This window comes from Rhincodon typus, chromosome 24, assembly GCF_021869965.1.
Source record: "Rhincodon typus isolate 14 chromosome 24, sRhiTyp1.1, whole genome shotgun sequence".
In the NCBI taxonomy this organism is placed as follows: domain Eukaryota; kingdom Metazoa; phylum Chordata; class Chondrichthyes; order Orectolobiformes; family Rhincodontidae; genus Rhincodon; species Rhincodon typus.
In genome coordinates this window covers 23,016,066-23,031,606 of record NC_063355.1, presented here as the reverse complement: position 1 = coordinate 23,031,606, position 15,541 = coordinate 23,016,066, and the positions used below count along the sequence as shown (strand labels likewise).

Below are 15,541 nucleotides of genomic sequence, written 5' to 3'. Positions count from 1 at the left end.
CAAACCGTCATTCCTTATCCATAAACAACACACCAAGCAAAAAGTAATGCGCATCTAATCAACCAACCCACCGGTTTTATATTAGGCTGGGATTTTAAAGTGGTCACCAGATTGTGAAGAGTGTCAAAACCCATTCTGATGTTAAATCGCCTCTTCTGTTCTGCTGAAATATGGTTCATTCTCAGACTCTGTAAACAAAGAAAATTACATTTTAAACTTAATAGCTTGTAGACAATAAAAGGCTTCCTGGTGTACGTCACCAGAAATACATACTGCACACAAATGTAAGACAAGATTGGACTCACCTATAATACCCTAATTTGTTACGAAGATTAAAATAACAAAATAACAATGAATTTGAGAAGACAGTATTATGGCATTATAAGATGGAGGTCTTTATTCTTTCAGATTCTAATTTTTGTGAATCATTCCAAAGCTTTTGCCTTTACTATAGAGAAACCCATCTGGGACCAGGGTATCAGTTTAAGGTAAGACAGGAAAGAATATATGGGGAACTGAGGGGCAACCTTTTTACACAGAGGGTGGTATGCATATGGAATGAGCTGCCAGCAGAAGTGGTGGAGGTTGGCTATATTAACAACATTTAAAAGACATTTTGATAAATACGTGGATGGCAAAGGTTCAGAAGGATTTGGGCCAAGTGCAGGGAAATGGGGTTAGCAGGGATGGACATTTTGCTCGGCATGGACCAGTTTGGGCTGAAGGGGCTGTCTCTGTGCTGTAGGCCTTTATGACTCTATGACAGTGTCTTGTCCCGAACATAATCATATACGTTTACAAGTATGCTCCTTGCACTACCATCATAACGTAAATTTAGAAACTCTATTCTCCAGGAAATAATTGGACAAACACAGAAAACATTCAAATTGACTCCAGTAGAACTCTGCCCATTTTGTGTAATTTAGATATATGGAACTCCTATTTTAGGAGTTTTAGTTTTGATTATCATTTCTTAGTGTTCAGGCATACAAGACACCCAAGATACCCATTTGAAATGGGTATTCATGGTTTTGAGGCAAAAGTAAGTATTTGGCAGTTCATGGAAAGAACATAGTAATATTAAAAGGAAACAAATTTTTGTCTTTTCTTAACCTTTTTGCATTGCTTCCCCTTTGTCTTGCTGTCACTCAAGCCTGTCATTTATCAATGCAACAATTATTGTTTTATTTTTCGCATCTCCTGGTAAATACATATGGATTTCTATATGTGAATACCTCAACATATGCAATTAGAAGAGAACCTGCAGTGAGATGCCAAATAGGCCAAAACTTTAACAATTGTGCTGTTCTCACACACGAGTGCAATCTCAGATAACAAACTGTAATGTGCAGACAACTGCTAAAAGCAAAGACTACTCTTGCAAACAGATTCTGGGACAACACACCCAATAGTATCCTTAAGGCACATAAATATCCCATTAGTTTCTTTAGAAGCATCCCAAACAAAATACACAATTCTTTCAGTAATACTGCAGGGAAAGCATCACCAGGTATCCAAAAACTGATGTATCGCTGTTAGTTTATTCACCAAAAGGGTCAAGTATTACCCCAGAAGTATCAGGCACATTTATGTGACCAGCAGTGTGCCACAAGGATTGGTGCTTTTTGTCTTTTATATGAATGATTTGGATGTGAACGTAGGAGGTATGGTCAGCAAGTTTGCAGATGACACTAAAATTGGTGGTGTCGTGGACAGCCAAGAAGGTTACCTCAGAGTACAACAGGACCTTGATCAGATGGGCCAATGGCTGAGGAGTTGTGGAGAGAGTTTAATTTAGATAAATGTGAGGTGCTGCATTTTGGAAAGGCAAATTAGGGCAGGACTTATACACTTAATGGTAAGGTCCTGGGGAGTGCTGCTGAACAGAGAGACTTTGGAGTGCAAGTTTGTAGTTCCTTGATAATAGAGTTGCAGGTAAACAGGATAGTGAAGGAGGTGTTTGGTATGCTTACCTTTATTGGTCAGTTCATTGAGTATAGAAGTTGGGAGGTCATGTTGCCACTGTAAGGACCATTGGTTAGGCTACTTTTGGAATACTGTGTTCAATTCTGCTCTCCCTAGTATAGGAAGGACGTTGTGAAACTTGGAAGGTTCACAAAAGATTTACAAGGATGTTGCCAGGGTCGGAGGATTTGAGCTATAGGGAGAGGTCGACCAGGTTGGGCTATTTTCCCTTTGAGCATTGGAGGCTGAGGGGTGACCTTACAAAAGTTTATAAAATCATGAGGTGTACAGATAGGGTAAATAGACAAGGTCTTTTCCCCAGGGTAGCAGAATCCAAACCTAGAGGGCATAGGTTTAAGGTGAGAGGGGAAAGATTCATAAGGGACCTAAGAGGCAATATTTTCATGCAGATAGTGGTGCGTGTATGGAATGAGCTGCCAGAGGAAGTGATAGAGATTGATACAATTACATTTAAAAAGCATCTGGATGGGTATCTGAATGGGAAAGGTTTAGAGGGATATGGGCCAAACGCTGGCAGATGGGACTTGATTAATTTGGGATATCTGGTCGGAATGGACAAGTCGGATCAATGGGTCTGTTTCCATGCTGTACAGCTCTATGACTCTGATAATGGCAAAGAAGAAAAGCTTCCTCAGCGTTGATTAGTAGAGGAGCTTATATTGATCAGTCTCATTTACTGCCTGCAAATGCACAGCTTTATCTTGGGTTTCCTTACCCTTCATGTTTGCCTATTCCTTTTTCAATTTCTTGACCCTTTAATCTTAAAAAAGGCTTACAACGTGTTAAAATATCCTTCAATGCTTTCAAACTTTATAGTTCCCCTATTTAAATTTCAGTCACGTACACCTTTCTTCCACAGTTGCCTATCAAAATTGAGATCAAGCTATGCTATTGAGCTAACCTAGGAAAATTAGGGATAAGCAGCATAGATTCATTGAGGGAGACAGGCAGGGAGTGGGAGAGAAAAAAAAAGTCAGTGATGGTCAGAAATGTATTGCATTTTTACTTCTAATAATGTATCAATTTGATAGAAAGAAGTTTATATAAAGCTTTCCATTATTGCAAACAACTCTATTTGAATTAAGTAACAACTAAATTCCAGTACAAGTCTGCAGGTGATTTCCTGAATGCGAGATTTCCAAAGCAAAACTGCAAACACAACTATGTAGCAGCTTCATAAAGGTTTAGAGCTAGTTCTGTAACTATCCCCAAATTGAGATCTACATACATTTAAGGGAAAGATACTTTCACTAAGCGATGAAATAAAACAAAAACTACTTCACAAACCTGTTACCTTAAATGGTTGGTCTGGTTTAGCTTTTGTGGAATTGTTTATGGGAGACTGTGGGCTTGGGATTCTCTCTGTAGTTGCTGGAGATCCTTGGCCTGAATTCTGTCGATTCCGGCCTGAAGGACAATAAATTAAATAAATTGCGTGTATGTGCTTTAAAATTCTGTTGACAAATTATGCATTTTAACATATTCAACACCATGCCATTTAAAATATTATAAGAGACTTATCAGTTAATGAGAACATTCAAAGGTGATACATCTCAGCTATGAACAGATTCTAAGCAGTAGGATAAAACAAATCAAGAAAGAGAAAATTATACTGAAGTCTATTGGAAGAGTATGTTAGTTTTATTTGTAGTACTCTCTTGCAATCTGCTGAACTCCCTTGAAAGAAAGGGAGGAAAAGAACTTGCATTTATATATCTTTCGTGGCCAAAGGACATTTTAAAACCATTATCAGTTAAAATAGCTCATGCAATGTCATCACGATGGGTAGAGAAACTCAGCAGCTTTTTCACACTCAGCAAGTTCCCACAAAAGTGAAATAATTTAATAATCTCCTTTATTGGTGCTTGTTGAGGAATAAACATCAAAAAAAAACGAAAAGAACCCATCAATACTATGTGGAGCTAGAGGGACCCAGCAGGTCAGACAGTAAAAGAAGAGCAAGAGTCAACATTTCGAGTTTACACCTTTCATCAGGACTGGGGAGGGGAAAGGGAGCTCGGAAATAAATAGAGGGAGGGGGCTGGGGCTTGGGGAAGGTAGTGGGGATGGTGATAGGTGGATCACCATGAAAAGAACTCATCTACTTTGGGTTAACTTTGCTCCCATGAGAATGCCATTCTCTCACTGCAGTACTCCCTCAATATAAGGCAGAAGTGCCTCCTTAGATTAATTCTTGAACATTGAGAGTGAGAACTGCATTAATGATTAACTAACTCACGTGAGAATGTGACATCACTGAGTCAAAGTCAAGAGTAGAAAAGAAAACATTTCATATGAACATTAACATCAGTTACAATTTGGGGATAATTAGGTTTTAGTTTCAGCAACCACATTAAAAATAATACTATAAAGTTATCTTCTTTTCCAACACTTCCAGAACCACCAAACCATATGGCAATTTAGGCTGGCGCCACTTACAATGTATTAAAGGGCTCCCTTGCACAAGGTACAAGATGCACAAATCTGAAGATCCCTCAATGTAGAGATGGCAAAACAGAAATGGATTTCAGCCATTCTTAACCTTGTACTCAATCCAAATTCATACGTGCACCAGATAATCTCAAAAAGGAACCGTGGCAATATACCAAGTGAGTAACTTTGCCGCCCGCCCCGCAATCCATCTCTCCAACCCTGCCAAAACATTGAAATAACTGGAGCACCCCCACCGAGATCTACAAATTCAATCTGTCCAAGATTCAGAAATTCTTGGTCTGTAACGTTTATTATTACACAGGCAACTAATGTAGTCAGTGCACTACTATATCAACTTGGTTTCATATAGCTCATAAAATAATGTAGGAAGACACATTTGGAAGGAAAAATATACAAGAAGGTGCTGTGGTCCACCTGCCAGCTCCAGATATATGCCAAAAGTTTGTCTCTAACCCTGAAAATTGAGGAGGATAAAGTACACAAACTATTATAAAATTATACACGAAGACTGTAAAACTCTATTGGGAGCAAAATTCTCTCTAATTTTCAGTAGATAAACTGAATGAAATATTCACTAAAATATGACACAGCGGTCTCTGTAGATTACTAATGTTCCTGGAAAATAAATCAGAGAAATAATGAAGAATTTCAAAATCCTATTTAAATTCAGATGGCTACTTACTCGTTGGCGTGGGCGAAGGTGCCTGTTTGTTAGAGGTTGTAGGAGTGACCTGTTCAGCTTTGGGCTGTAACCGGACTGCATTCTGAGCTGTACTTGGTGCAAACAACTGCGAAATGCTTGCCTTGGTAGGTTTTGAAGTCTGTTGTGATGTACTCATCACTCCGGGTTGTTGTGCTGGGCCAACTAAAATATTGCCATGGAAATCACCTGTGGCCTACAGGATAATAAAAAGTTAAAAGGATGCTGAATTTTAACATATATTGAAGTTCAATAACATTCCTTGAAAATTTGAAACATGCCACATTAAAGTTCAATGTCCTGTAAAGCAGCTGTTTGATTAGTGTCCATAAAGACCCAGCTGGCAGGCACGAACTCAAACCTATAGCCAACTGTTAAAAATATCCTACTGCAATTTTTGAAATCGTCCACAGATATTCAGAAGATACACTCATGATGCAAATACTACTACATTCGCAATCAAATTATCGGTTCTCCTGGATTATGTAATGTAATGCATCATTCACTACTAATTAAGTGCAAAGACATTTTTCTATCTTGATGTATAAGAGGAGAGACAGACATGGTTCCATATCAATTAGCATTTCTCTGTCCTTTTATGTTGCCCATTTTTTAACACAAAAAAAAGCACTCTCAAAAAGGCACATGTGGTCATTGGGTGTGGGACAGAAATGAGGGAAAATGGATCGCATCAGTCACGTGAATAGATAAGTTTGTGAATCTGATGCAAAAGTTCAACCCAGTTATCTGTTTCACAAATGCCATATGACCTAAACTTGTCTAACATTGGCTTTAGATTTTCACTATGTGCAGTATTGCTGTTTAAAGAGCTTTGAGTTTTTTAACTGAAATATAAACCATAGATAAAACAGACGTTGTCGAAAAAAATAGGCAAAAGAAAAAATGGGAGGAAGTGGTGGAAGAGAAGAGGAAAGTAAGGACAATAGAATTGATGTTCAAACATATTTATTAAAATAAAACCTAAAGTGTTAAATTTTGAAATCTAGAATTAGTATTCCAATAATAAAGTACTGGAATTTCAACAATTTTATTACAATAAACTTGATGATTCTTCTGACAATTTACAGAATGGGGAATCAAATGAGGCATGTTTTTCTGTGAACAGGGTATCAAATGGTGGAAATGGAAGTGAAGAAATGGTTGAGCAAAATGATGACTGCAGAAATAAGTGGAGGGCCAAACATTGTGCAATTAGAAGCAGGGAACCATGGTCACAAGTTACCAGAAAACAGTTTTATCCCCAGAGAAATACATAAGAAAGCAAGGTTGAAAGGGAATAGAGAAGTGAATGTCAAAGAATATAAGAATGTGGCTAGAGATAGGCAAGTTTGTGATAAGACCGTGGATGGCTACAGAAGTTGGCAGAAGTTAGAGGATGACTGTGACTATAGGCAGGAAATATTTCTTTGAGAAAGTAGTTTAGGAATGACATTGAATTTAAGAAAAGAGGATAAAAGAGGCCAAGATGGAGACCTGTCCCATAACCACTCACATTTTTTGTATTCATTCAATACCCTTTTGAATATGTCTCAATGGAACCTGCCTCCACCACACTGCAGGCAGAGCATTTCATACCCAAACTATGCACTACGTGGAAAAAGTTTTTTGTCACCTTGCATTTGCTCCTTTTGCAAAATACTTTAAAGCTGTGCCCTTTGGTTCTCAAATTGTTTTCGAGTAGGGACAGTTTCTCCCTGTCCTCTCTGTGTGGACACTTCATGATTTTGAAAACTTGTATCAAATCTCAATTTAGCCTTCTTCCCTCCAGGGAACAAAGTCCAATCTTTCCTCATAACTGAAGTATCTCATCAATGGAAATCAACAATGAAAGTCATCAACCTCTTCTGCACTATTTTCAATGCGTTCACATTGTTCCTTCAGTGTGGCACTCAGAATGGTACACAATACTCCAGCTGAGATCAAACCAGCGTCTTATACAAGCTCATCTTGTACTCTATTCCACTATTTACAAAGCCTAGAATACTGTATGCTTTACTAAATGCTCTTTGTACCTATCTTGTCACCGTTAATAACTTATGGCCACATACAGCCAGTAATTTTCATTACGTTCTAAAGCTTTTCTGTTTGGGATTTTTCTTCAACTAATAATCAAGAACAAGTACACATATCCAAAAAGTTTCATCATAGCTATACTGTGTATGTTTATACACCTTGTAGTTTTGAGTATTCTTTACAAACCAGAAAATGTTTTAAACTGGTGTTTTGGGGGCAGCATGGAGAAGAAAAGACAAAGATGAGAAACAAGCAGGGAAAGAAAGAAAAAGACAAAGATAGCAGACACAGATTAAAAAAAAACTATACCCGCCTAATTTATAAGTGCAACATCAGAGATTCTTGACTAACATTAAATGACATTTTTTTTGACTTTACTTTTTTCAAACTTCAGAGAAAATAGTATAATATCCCAGCTTATTAAAAGAAATTGAGATTTAGGTAGCAAGACATGCATCTTTTCAATCAACTAATGGAGGTCTCAGTTATACAGATGGTAAAGTGACAGATTAAAAAAACTGCCATCTGTTTCATTTCATGGTCAGGTGAAGATATAGAAATCACAAATGGTTTTACTGAATTCCATCATGACTTCAATTAATACGTTCATGAATACACTGTTTCTCCATTTTAGCTAACATACTAACCCCTTTCTTGCCTTCTTAGACCAATGATGTGACAAACTCCAGTTTTCAACTTCCCTTGCTGCAGAAGCCCCATTCAGACCTGAGACCATTGATCTAATTTGACTATTTCACTCTCTGTTCAAATGAACAGTGCTGTCACAGGAACTTTTTTATCTATTCACTCATGGATGATGACAGTATCGCTGGTTGGGCCAGCATTTCTTGCCCATCCCTTATTACCCTCAAGATGACAGTGCTGCCTTCTTGAACCACTGCAGTCCACCTGCAGTAGGCAGACCCACAATACCAATAGTTGGCTTCCAGGACTGTGTTCAGAAGTTCCTTCTGAATGGAGTAATTTATAGCAGCCAATCCTAGCACCAAGAACATATTAACAAACATAGCAGTAATTCTTAAGGATAATAACAAAAACATGGTGTGACTTTGGTCAAATACAATAGGTGTTAAAATAAACAAGTGGCCCACATGGGTTCTTTTGCTGCAGTATCAATGTTGCTCTTATTCAGCATATGATACCTTTGTGAAGAAAGAGTTAATGGTATGTTGGCCTTCCTAGTGAGAAGATTTGACTATGTGAGCATGGATGCCTTGCTGCAGTTGTGCAGGGCCTTGGTGAGACTACATCTAGAGCATTGCGTGCAGTTTTGGTTTTATTATGTGGGGAAGGATGTTTTAATTATGGAAGGAGTAAGACAAAGCTTTACCGACTGACAGGACCAAAGTATGAAGAGAAACTAGATTGGTTAGGAGTAAAGATCACTGGAGTTTAGAAGAATGATATGGTGGTGGCAGTACGATGGAGGGTGCTCATCGAAACCAATAAAATTCTGACAGGACTGAACAAGATAAATGCACGGAGAATGTTCTCAATGACTATGGAGCCCAGAAGTTTGGGGGGGGTGGGTGGCGTATACCTTTCAGGACTGAGATGAGTGGTGAGCCCGTGGAATTCTCTGCCACTAAAACGACAGCATATTTTCAAGGAGTTTGATATAGTTCTTACAGCTAATGGGATCAAATGGCATGGGGAGAAAGAAGAACAGGTACTAGTTGAGTTTGGGATTATTGGACTGGTTGGGCCAAATGGTCTGTTTCCATGCTTTATGGCTCTATGACTAGCCATCATCACATTGAAAAGTGCAGCAGGCTCAAATGGGCCAAATGGCTAACTCCTGCTCCTCTTTTCTATGTTTCTATCATGAAGTAGATGTTGAGGCCAATGTGAGTAACAGGTTTCTAAAGAATGTTTGAGGGGCTGAATAATAATTAAATTCAGGAGTCTGTACACCATTTGGAGAACAGTGATGTGACTTTCCCCTCTCTGGAAGTGGCAAAAAGGGGAAATAACTGGGAGAGTTGGCAATCAAGAGAAATTCACCCTCTTCTTGCCACTCAGCAATTACATGCTGGATAAGAAGGTCCATGGGCAACATTCTCAACTTGCCAGCAATTAAAGCCCTTAAGTGATCACTTCATTGGCCATTCAAGAGCATCAACTCAGTACTCTCCTCTCACCTGTAACCCCTGCCTGGCAGATGGAATTCCCAACTGGGAAACATGGTAATCCGAGTAATCAGAATGGGTGAAATGAAGGCATGGATGGTGGAGCATGGGGTGTCCTCTCAAAGCCACCCTTCTGCACCTGTCTCCAACACTCATGACTCTCCTCTCTCTGACATTTCCACCCCTCAAGAAGAAAAAAAAAGTTGCCTTCACAACTTGGATCCCAAGGTTTAGGTCGTGACCAACAGATTTTAAGACTTTTGGTTGCTTCTGACAACCTAAATCTCCAAGTATGGGAGCTGTGAAATAGTAAGACTCTAGCCTTTGTCATTCAGCCCGTCAACCATTCTTTAGAAACCGGTTACTGACTTGGAGAGCTGACAGGCAAGACAAGGCCAATGATTTACACAATGTTTTATTTAATGATCTCTCCTAATAATGACCAGCTGAATATGAGTAAATAAGTCATCGCTGAGAATTCTGTGCACTACTTAAAGCTATGTTTCCTTTTACCGTTCACTTGACACTGGAGGTTTCCACCCTCGGGCGACCGTCTGTGTGGAGTTTGCACATTTTGCCCGTGTCTGCGTGGGTTTCCTCTGGGCACTCTGATTTCCTCCCACAGTCCAAAGATGTGCAGGTTAGTTGGATTAGCTATGGTAAATGCAGGAAGATAGGGTAGGGGGGAGTGCCTGGGCAGACTATTCTTTGGAGAGTCCGTGGGGACTCGATGGGCTGAATGGCCTGCTTCCACACTGTATGGATTCTATGATTTCTGAAATACATCATGTGATTTGCCAAGACTGTTATCAGACACGTCATCATTCACTCTATAAATTTTAATTGAGGACATCTCCTCAAAAGATGAGTGCTACACTGATCTATCTTATTCAAAATCTCAACGAACACAAGGAGAAAGAAAGTGCTTGATCATCGACATAATCCTCATGACCCTCTTAAAATCATAGAAACATTTTTTTATCCAGGTAATTGATTTACACAAAAATTTTCTGCTGGATTCCTGTACTGTACTAGATCATTGAACATTTATCCATCAATCTGGAACAGCTGGGCCAGCGGCTGCCAATCCTTTTCCATTTCGAACTACAATTAGCGTGGTTGTGAACAAGCTTATTTTCATCTCCCCAGAGTTATAACCACTGTCTGCATTGGGATATTACTCAACTCCCAGTTAGCTGAACCGGTGTCTCCAGTATCTGCATTTTCTTTAGCAGTTCACAGCATCTATTTTCAGCTTTATTGCTTCACAGTTTGGGCTGCTAGGGCTCACTGCAGCAGGAGTCGTTGTTTCCAAAGCAGGTTCACTCAGAGGTGGTTGTGCTTCAACTGCTTTTTGAAGCAATTTCACAGAGTATTTATAATCATCCCTCCTGGCATTGAGCTTACAAGCAAAGTCAATCTAATTTCTTGCCCCTGACTTGATACTCTTTTGGTACAATAGTTGGCTCCATCAGCCCCTGGGGACAGACCCAGATTCTGTTAAATAAATAAATATGATCTTAAAATCCATTTTTGATTACTTTTAAATGTGGTCATTTATTGGTTTCTGCACTAGGTCCAGATGATTCTGTCCTGTTCCGCGTCTTCCCTAAATTTATGTTGTTTAATGTATAAGCAAATTATGTAAGCACAGGCAACCTTCCAAACAAATACATTTCCCCTCAACCCTGATCTATTCCTGAATGGTTATTAATGCAAACATTTGGGAAGGATAAGGTATGATGAGATAACTATGTTAAGAGCGGTAAAGAAATAAAAACTGGGCAAAGGGGCTCTTATGGCACAGCGGCAGTGTCATACCTCTGAGGCAGGAGGCCCAGGTTTAAGTCAGTGGTTGATGGAGTTTAATTTAGATAAATGCGAGGTGTTGCACCTTGGTAAGACAAACAAGGGCAGGACTTCCACAGCTAATGGGTCCTGGGGAGTGTTGTTGAACAGAGACTGAGGGGCTCAGGTAAATGGTTCCTTGAAAGTGACGTCTCAGGTAGTCAAGGTTGTGAAGGCAGCACTTTGATACTTGCCTACATTGGTCAAAGCACTGAGTATAGGAGTTGAAATGTGATGTAGAGGACAATGGTGAGGCCACTTTTGGAGTACTGTGTGCAGTTCTGGTCGCCCTGCCATAGGAAGGATATTACTAAATCGGAAAGGGTACAGAAAAGATTTAGAAGGATGTTACTTGGAGTGGAGAGTTTGAGTCATAAGAAGAGGCTGGATAGGCTGGGACTCTTCTCTCTGGAGCAGATGAGGTTGAGGGGTGACCTTATAGAAGTTTATAAAACCATGAGGGGCATAGTAATGGTGAATAGCAAAGGTTTTTTCCCTAGGGTTGGGAAGTTCAAAACTAGAGGGCATAGGTTTAATGTGTGACAAGAAAGATTTAAAATGGAACTGAGAAGCAATTTTTTCACACAGAGGGTGGTGCATATATGAAATGAACTGCCAGAGGAAGTGATAAATGCAGGTACAAACACATATTTAATATTTAAAAGCTATTTGGACAGTACATAAATAGTTAAGGTTTATAGGGATATGGGACAAATGCAGGCAAATGGGTCAAGTGTAGCATGGGAAACCTGGTCGGCATGAATGAGTTGGACTGAAGGGTCTGTTTCCATGTTGTAGGACTCTATGTTCAGTTTGAGCTAAGTTGGCCACATGACTCTTTCATAATTCCGCAACCTTGTTGTCATTCAGTGCAAGTTCAACCAGTGGAACTGTACTGTTAACTAGTACAATATTGCGTTTTTCAGTTTCTAGATTGGCTAAAGTTGCTGCTGCATGGAATACTGATCACATTAGACGAACAGGACGGGCCTGCTCAGCTCTGCTCTGCTAGTGCAGTCACTGTTGTCTTCTATGAACATTCTGGCTGCAAAACTGAAGAACGTCTTAAACGTTCTCTGCTTCTAAAAAACCTCTTATTTGGATCCTGGACTACAGATGGATACTTCCTACACCATTTTCTTTCTGAAGGGGTTTTTGGCATCGATTCTGAATCTGCATTAAAGTCACTGATAAACATCTTTTTGGCTTCCTCCTGGATTTCTTTTAGCCATATTTCATTTGCTTTAAAATCTTCAATAACAGCAATCAGTTTCTTACCAAAAAAAAACTTCAGCATGTTATTAATGCCCATCATTAGCATGGCTGCTCTTGAAGCTATGGTGCATGGAGGATCCCAGACAAACTAAGCGCCCAACCAACCAGCCAATGTCCATTAGGGGAGGAGACTGCATTCTTACCAGGTCTGGCATACATGTACTCCCGACCCACAGTAACGTGGTTGACTCTGCAATTAGGGATGGGCAATAAATGCTGGCCCAGACAGAAATAACCTTATCCTGTGACTGAATTAAAAAACCCTCTCCTTCTGTCTTTGAGCGGCCCTGAAACCTGATGAGTCACCCAATCCTTCAGTGGGATTGGGTACATTCAACCCTGATGGACATCTTCAAGAAAATTCAGTCGATTTAGCATTGACTTAGTACCTCCAGGCGAATCTAAGTTATGGCAATTGCATGCTAAAATCAGAATTAAATTTGTTTTCACCTGTCTTCCAAAATAGCACCCACATTCTATCTCCTCCAACATCATCACACCATGCTCCCCAAACCACCAATGTGTCCCAGTTGCCGCAGAGATGGTGCTGTAACCAGTCAACTCTTACGATAGTTCTTTGGAAAATTGATGTTCTGAGATACCATGAATATATTGAAGAGTCGAACCATTTCCTTTACCATTTGCTCTGAGCAAGGGTAAGGGACATTCATTACTATATACTTAAAAAAAATTCATGTGGTACGTTTGGTTTTATTAGAAACTGAAAGTCTGCAAATTCCCCCACCTACACATATACTGAAACAACAATTATCAAAGGGTCAGTTTTTACGGTATTTTAGCTTTGGATTTCAGGGAAAGCAATGTTCACATCCTCCTCAAGGTGTTTTGGGAAATCTCCCCTTAACTTATTTTAAATCTTGCCATTTCAAAAGGTAATGAAACTACATTTCAAAGTACATAAACTTGCCAACTGTTACACAATAGCTTTTGTTTTGCATGCATATGCAGTTGCAATATTCCCACCTATGCGGTAAAAAAGATCAGCTAATGTGGTCGCATTGTTAGCAAGGTTCAATTTAAGGTAACCATATTTCAGGAAACTGAAAAATGTTCGTTTTATAAGTAACAGATTTGAATACGTTGGAAACATTTATTGGTTCTCATGAGGCATTACCATACTTACAGTATGATACTTACAGTATATTGTTAACATTTCACCAAAAAAAAATTTAGCAACCTTTAAACTTTTATTTAAAAATTAAATATTTTCTTGAATGTACATCCATTCTATTCAAAATATTTTTAAAAATAATCAAGCATCAAAATTGTAGTGAAATGTGATGAAATCGAATGCCATATCCATCTTGTCATTGCATACTACCATTCTTTGTACATTTCTCCCAAGAACGTGTGGACTCCATCAACTTGAGGCAAGAGTCAAACAGAATCAAAATAAAATCTAAGAAAGTAAGAGTGTAATCAATCTAAATGACCGAAGAATAATACGTGCTATACACTAAATTGTACATTTTTTAAAGAAAGTTCAAGAACAGTGAAACCTGGGGTATATACACATTGCTAGTTGGGAAGGCTGTTTAAAAAAGCATTTGGATTGTTGGCTATAAACAGAGACACGGAGTTCAAAACCAAGGAAGTTATGCTAAACCACAATTAGGCCCAAGGTCTACAGAGTTCAATTTTGGGAAGAAATCAAGGCCTTAGACTAGATGCAGATACATTTTCTAGAAAGAATCCTAGAAATGAGGAACTTCAAAAGGTCATTAAAATAAATAACTGGGGAATGGGGAAAAAGGGAAAGTAGAGGAGGAGGGAAGAGATGAGGGGAGAATCAAGTTAAATAGAAAGAGTAAGATAATAGAAAAAGGTAGCAATACAGATAATGATAATGAGTGCTTTACAGGAAAGGACAGAGTGTGCAAGTTTAGGAATGCATCAGTAGATAAGGTCAGAGTGTGGAAGAATGGTAAAAAGACAGAATTAAAGACTCTGTATCCAAATTGGACACAGCATTCAAAACAAAACAAATTCAAAGGGGGTAGCCATGGGTACCCGCATGGGCCCAAGCTATGCCTGCCTCTTTGTAGGTTACGTGGAACAATCCCTCTTCCGTAACTACACTGGCCCTAAACCCCACCTCTTCCTCCGTTACATCGATGACTGTATCGGCGCCGCCTCGTGCTCCCACGAGGAGCTCGAACAGTTCATCCACTTCACTAACATCTTCCACCCCAACCTTAAGTTTACCTGGACCATCTCTAACACCTCTCTCCCCTTCCTGGACCTCTCGGTCTCCATATCGGGCAACCACCTGGAAACCGATATTCATTTCAAGCCCACTGACTCCCACAGCTACCTAGAATACTCCTCCTCCCACCCACCTTCCTGCAAAAATGCTACCCCCTATTCCCAATTCCTTCGCCTCTGCCGCATCTGCTCCCAGGATGAGGCATTCCACTCCCGTACATCTCAGTTGTCCTCGTTTTTCAAGGACCGTAACTTTCCCCCCCTCAGTGGTCGAGAACGCCCTCAACTGTGTCTCCCACATCTCCCGCAACTCATCCCTCACACCCCGTCCACGCAATAAGAACCAAAAAAGAATCCCCCTCGTCCTCACGTACCACCCCACCAACCTCCGGATCCAACGCATCATCCTCCGACACTTCCGCCATCTGCAATCCGACCCCACCACCAAAGACATCTTTCCCTCCCCATCCTTATCTGCTTTCCGGAGGGACCACTCTCTCCGTGACTCCCTTGTCCGCTCCACACTCCCCTCCAGCTCCACCACACCCGGCACTTTTCCCTGCAACCGCAGGAAGTGCTACACCTGCCCCCATACCTCCTCCCTCACCCCCATCCCAGGCCCCAAGAAGACTTTCCACATCAAGCAGATGTTCACCTGCACATCTGCCAATGTGGTATACTGCATCCGCTGTACCCGGTGTGGCTTCCTCTACATCGGGGAAACCAAGCGGAGACTCGGGGACCGCTTTGCAGAACACCTACGCTCGGTTCGCAATAAACAACTGCACCTCCCAGTCGCGAACCATTTCAACTCCCCCTCCCATTCCTCAGACGACATGTCCATCCTGGGCCTCCTGCAGTGCCACAA

General features: G+C 40.2%; 1 protein-coding gene across 1 annotated transcript in view; it reads right to left on the bottom strand.

Moving 5' to 3' along the window:
- Positions 1–15,541, bottom strand: part of LOC109935682 (MLX-interacting protein) — a 63,794-nt gene that overhangs the window by 13,931 nt on the left and 34,322 nt on the right. The window contains exons 12-14 of the mRNA XM_048611720.1: positions 5,123–5,336; positions 3,281–3,393; positions 72–188 (exon numbers count right to left, since the gene is read on the bottom strand). Coding sequence (XP_048467677.1) covers positions 72–188; positions 3,281–3,393; positions 5,123–5,336 — 444 coding nt within the window. The remainder of the gene's footprint in view (positions 1–71; positions 189–3,280; positions 3,394–5,122; positions 5,337–15,541) is intronic.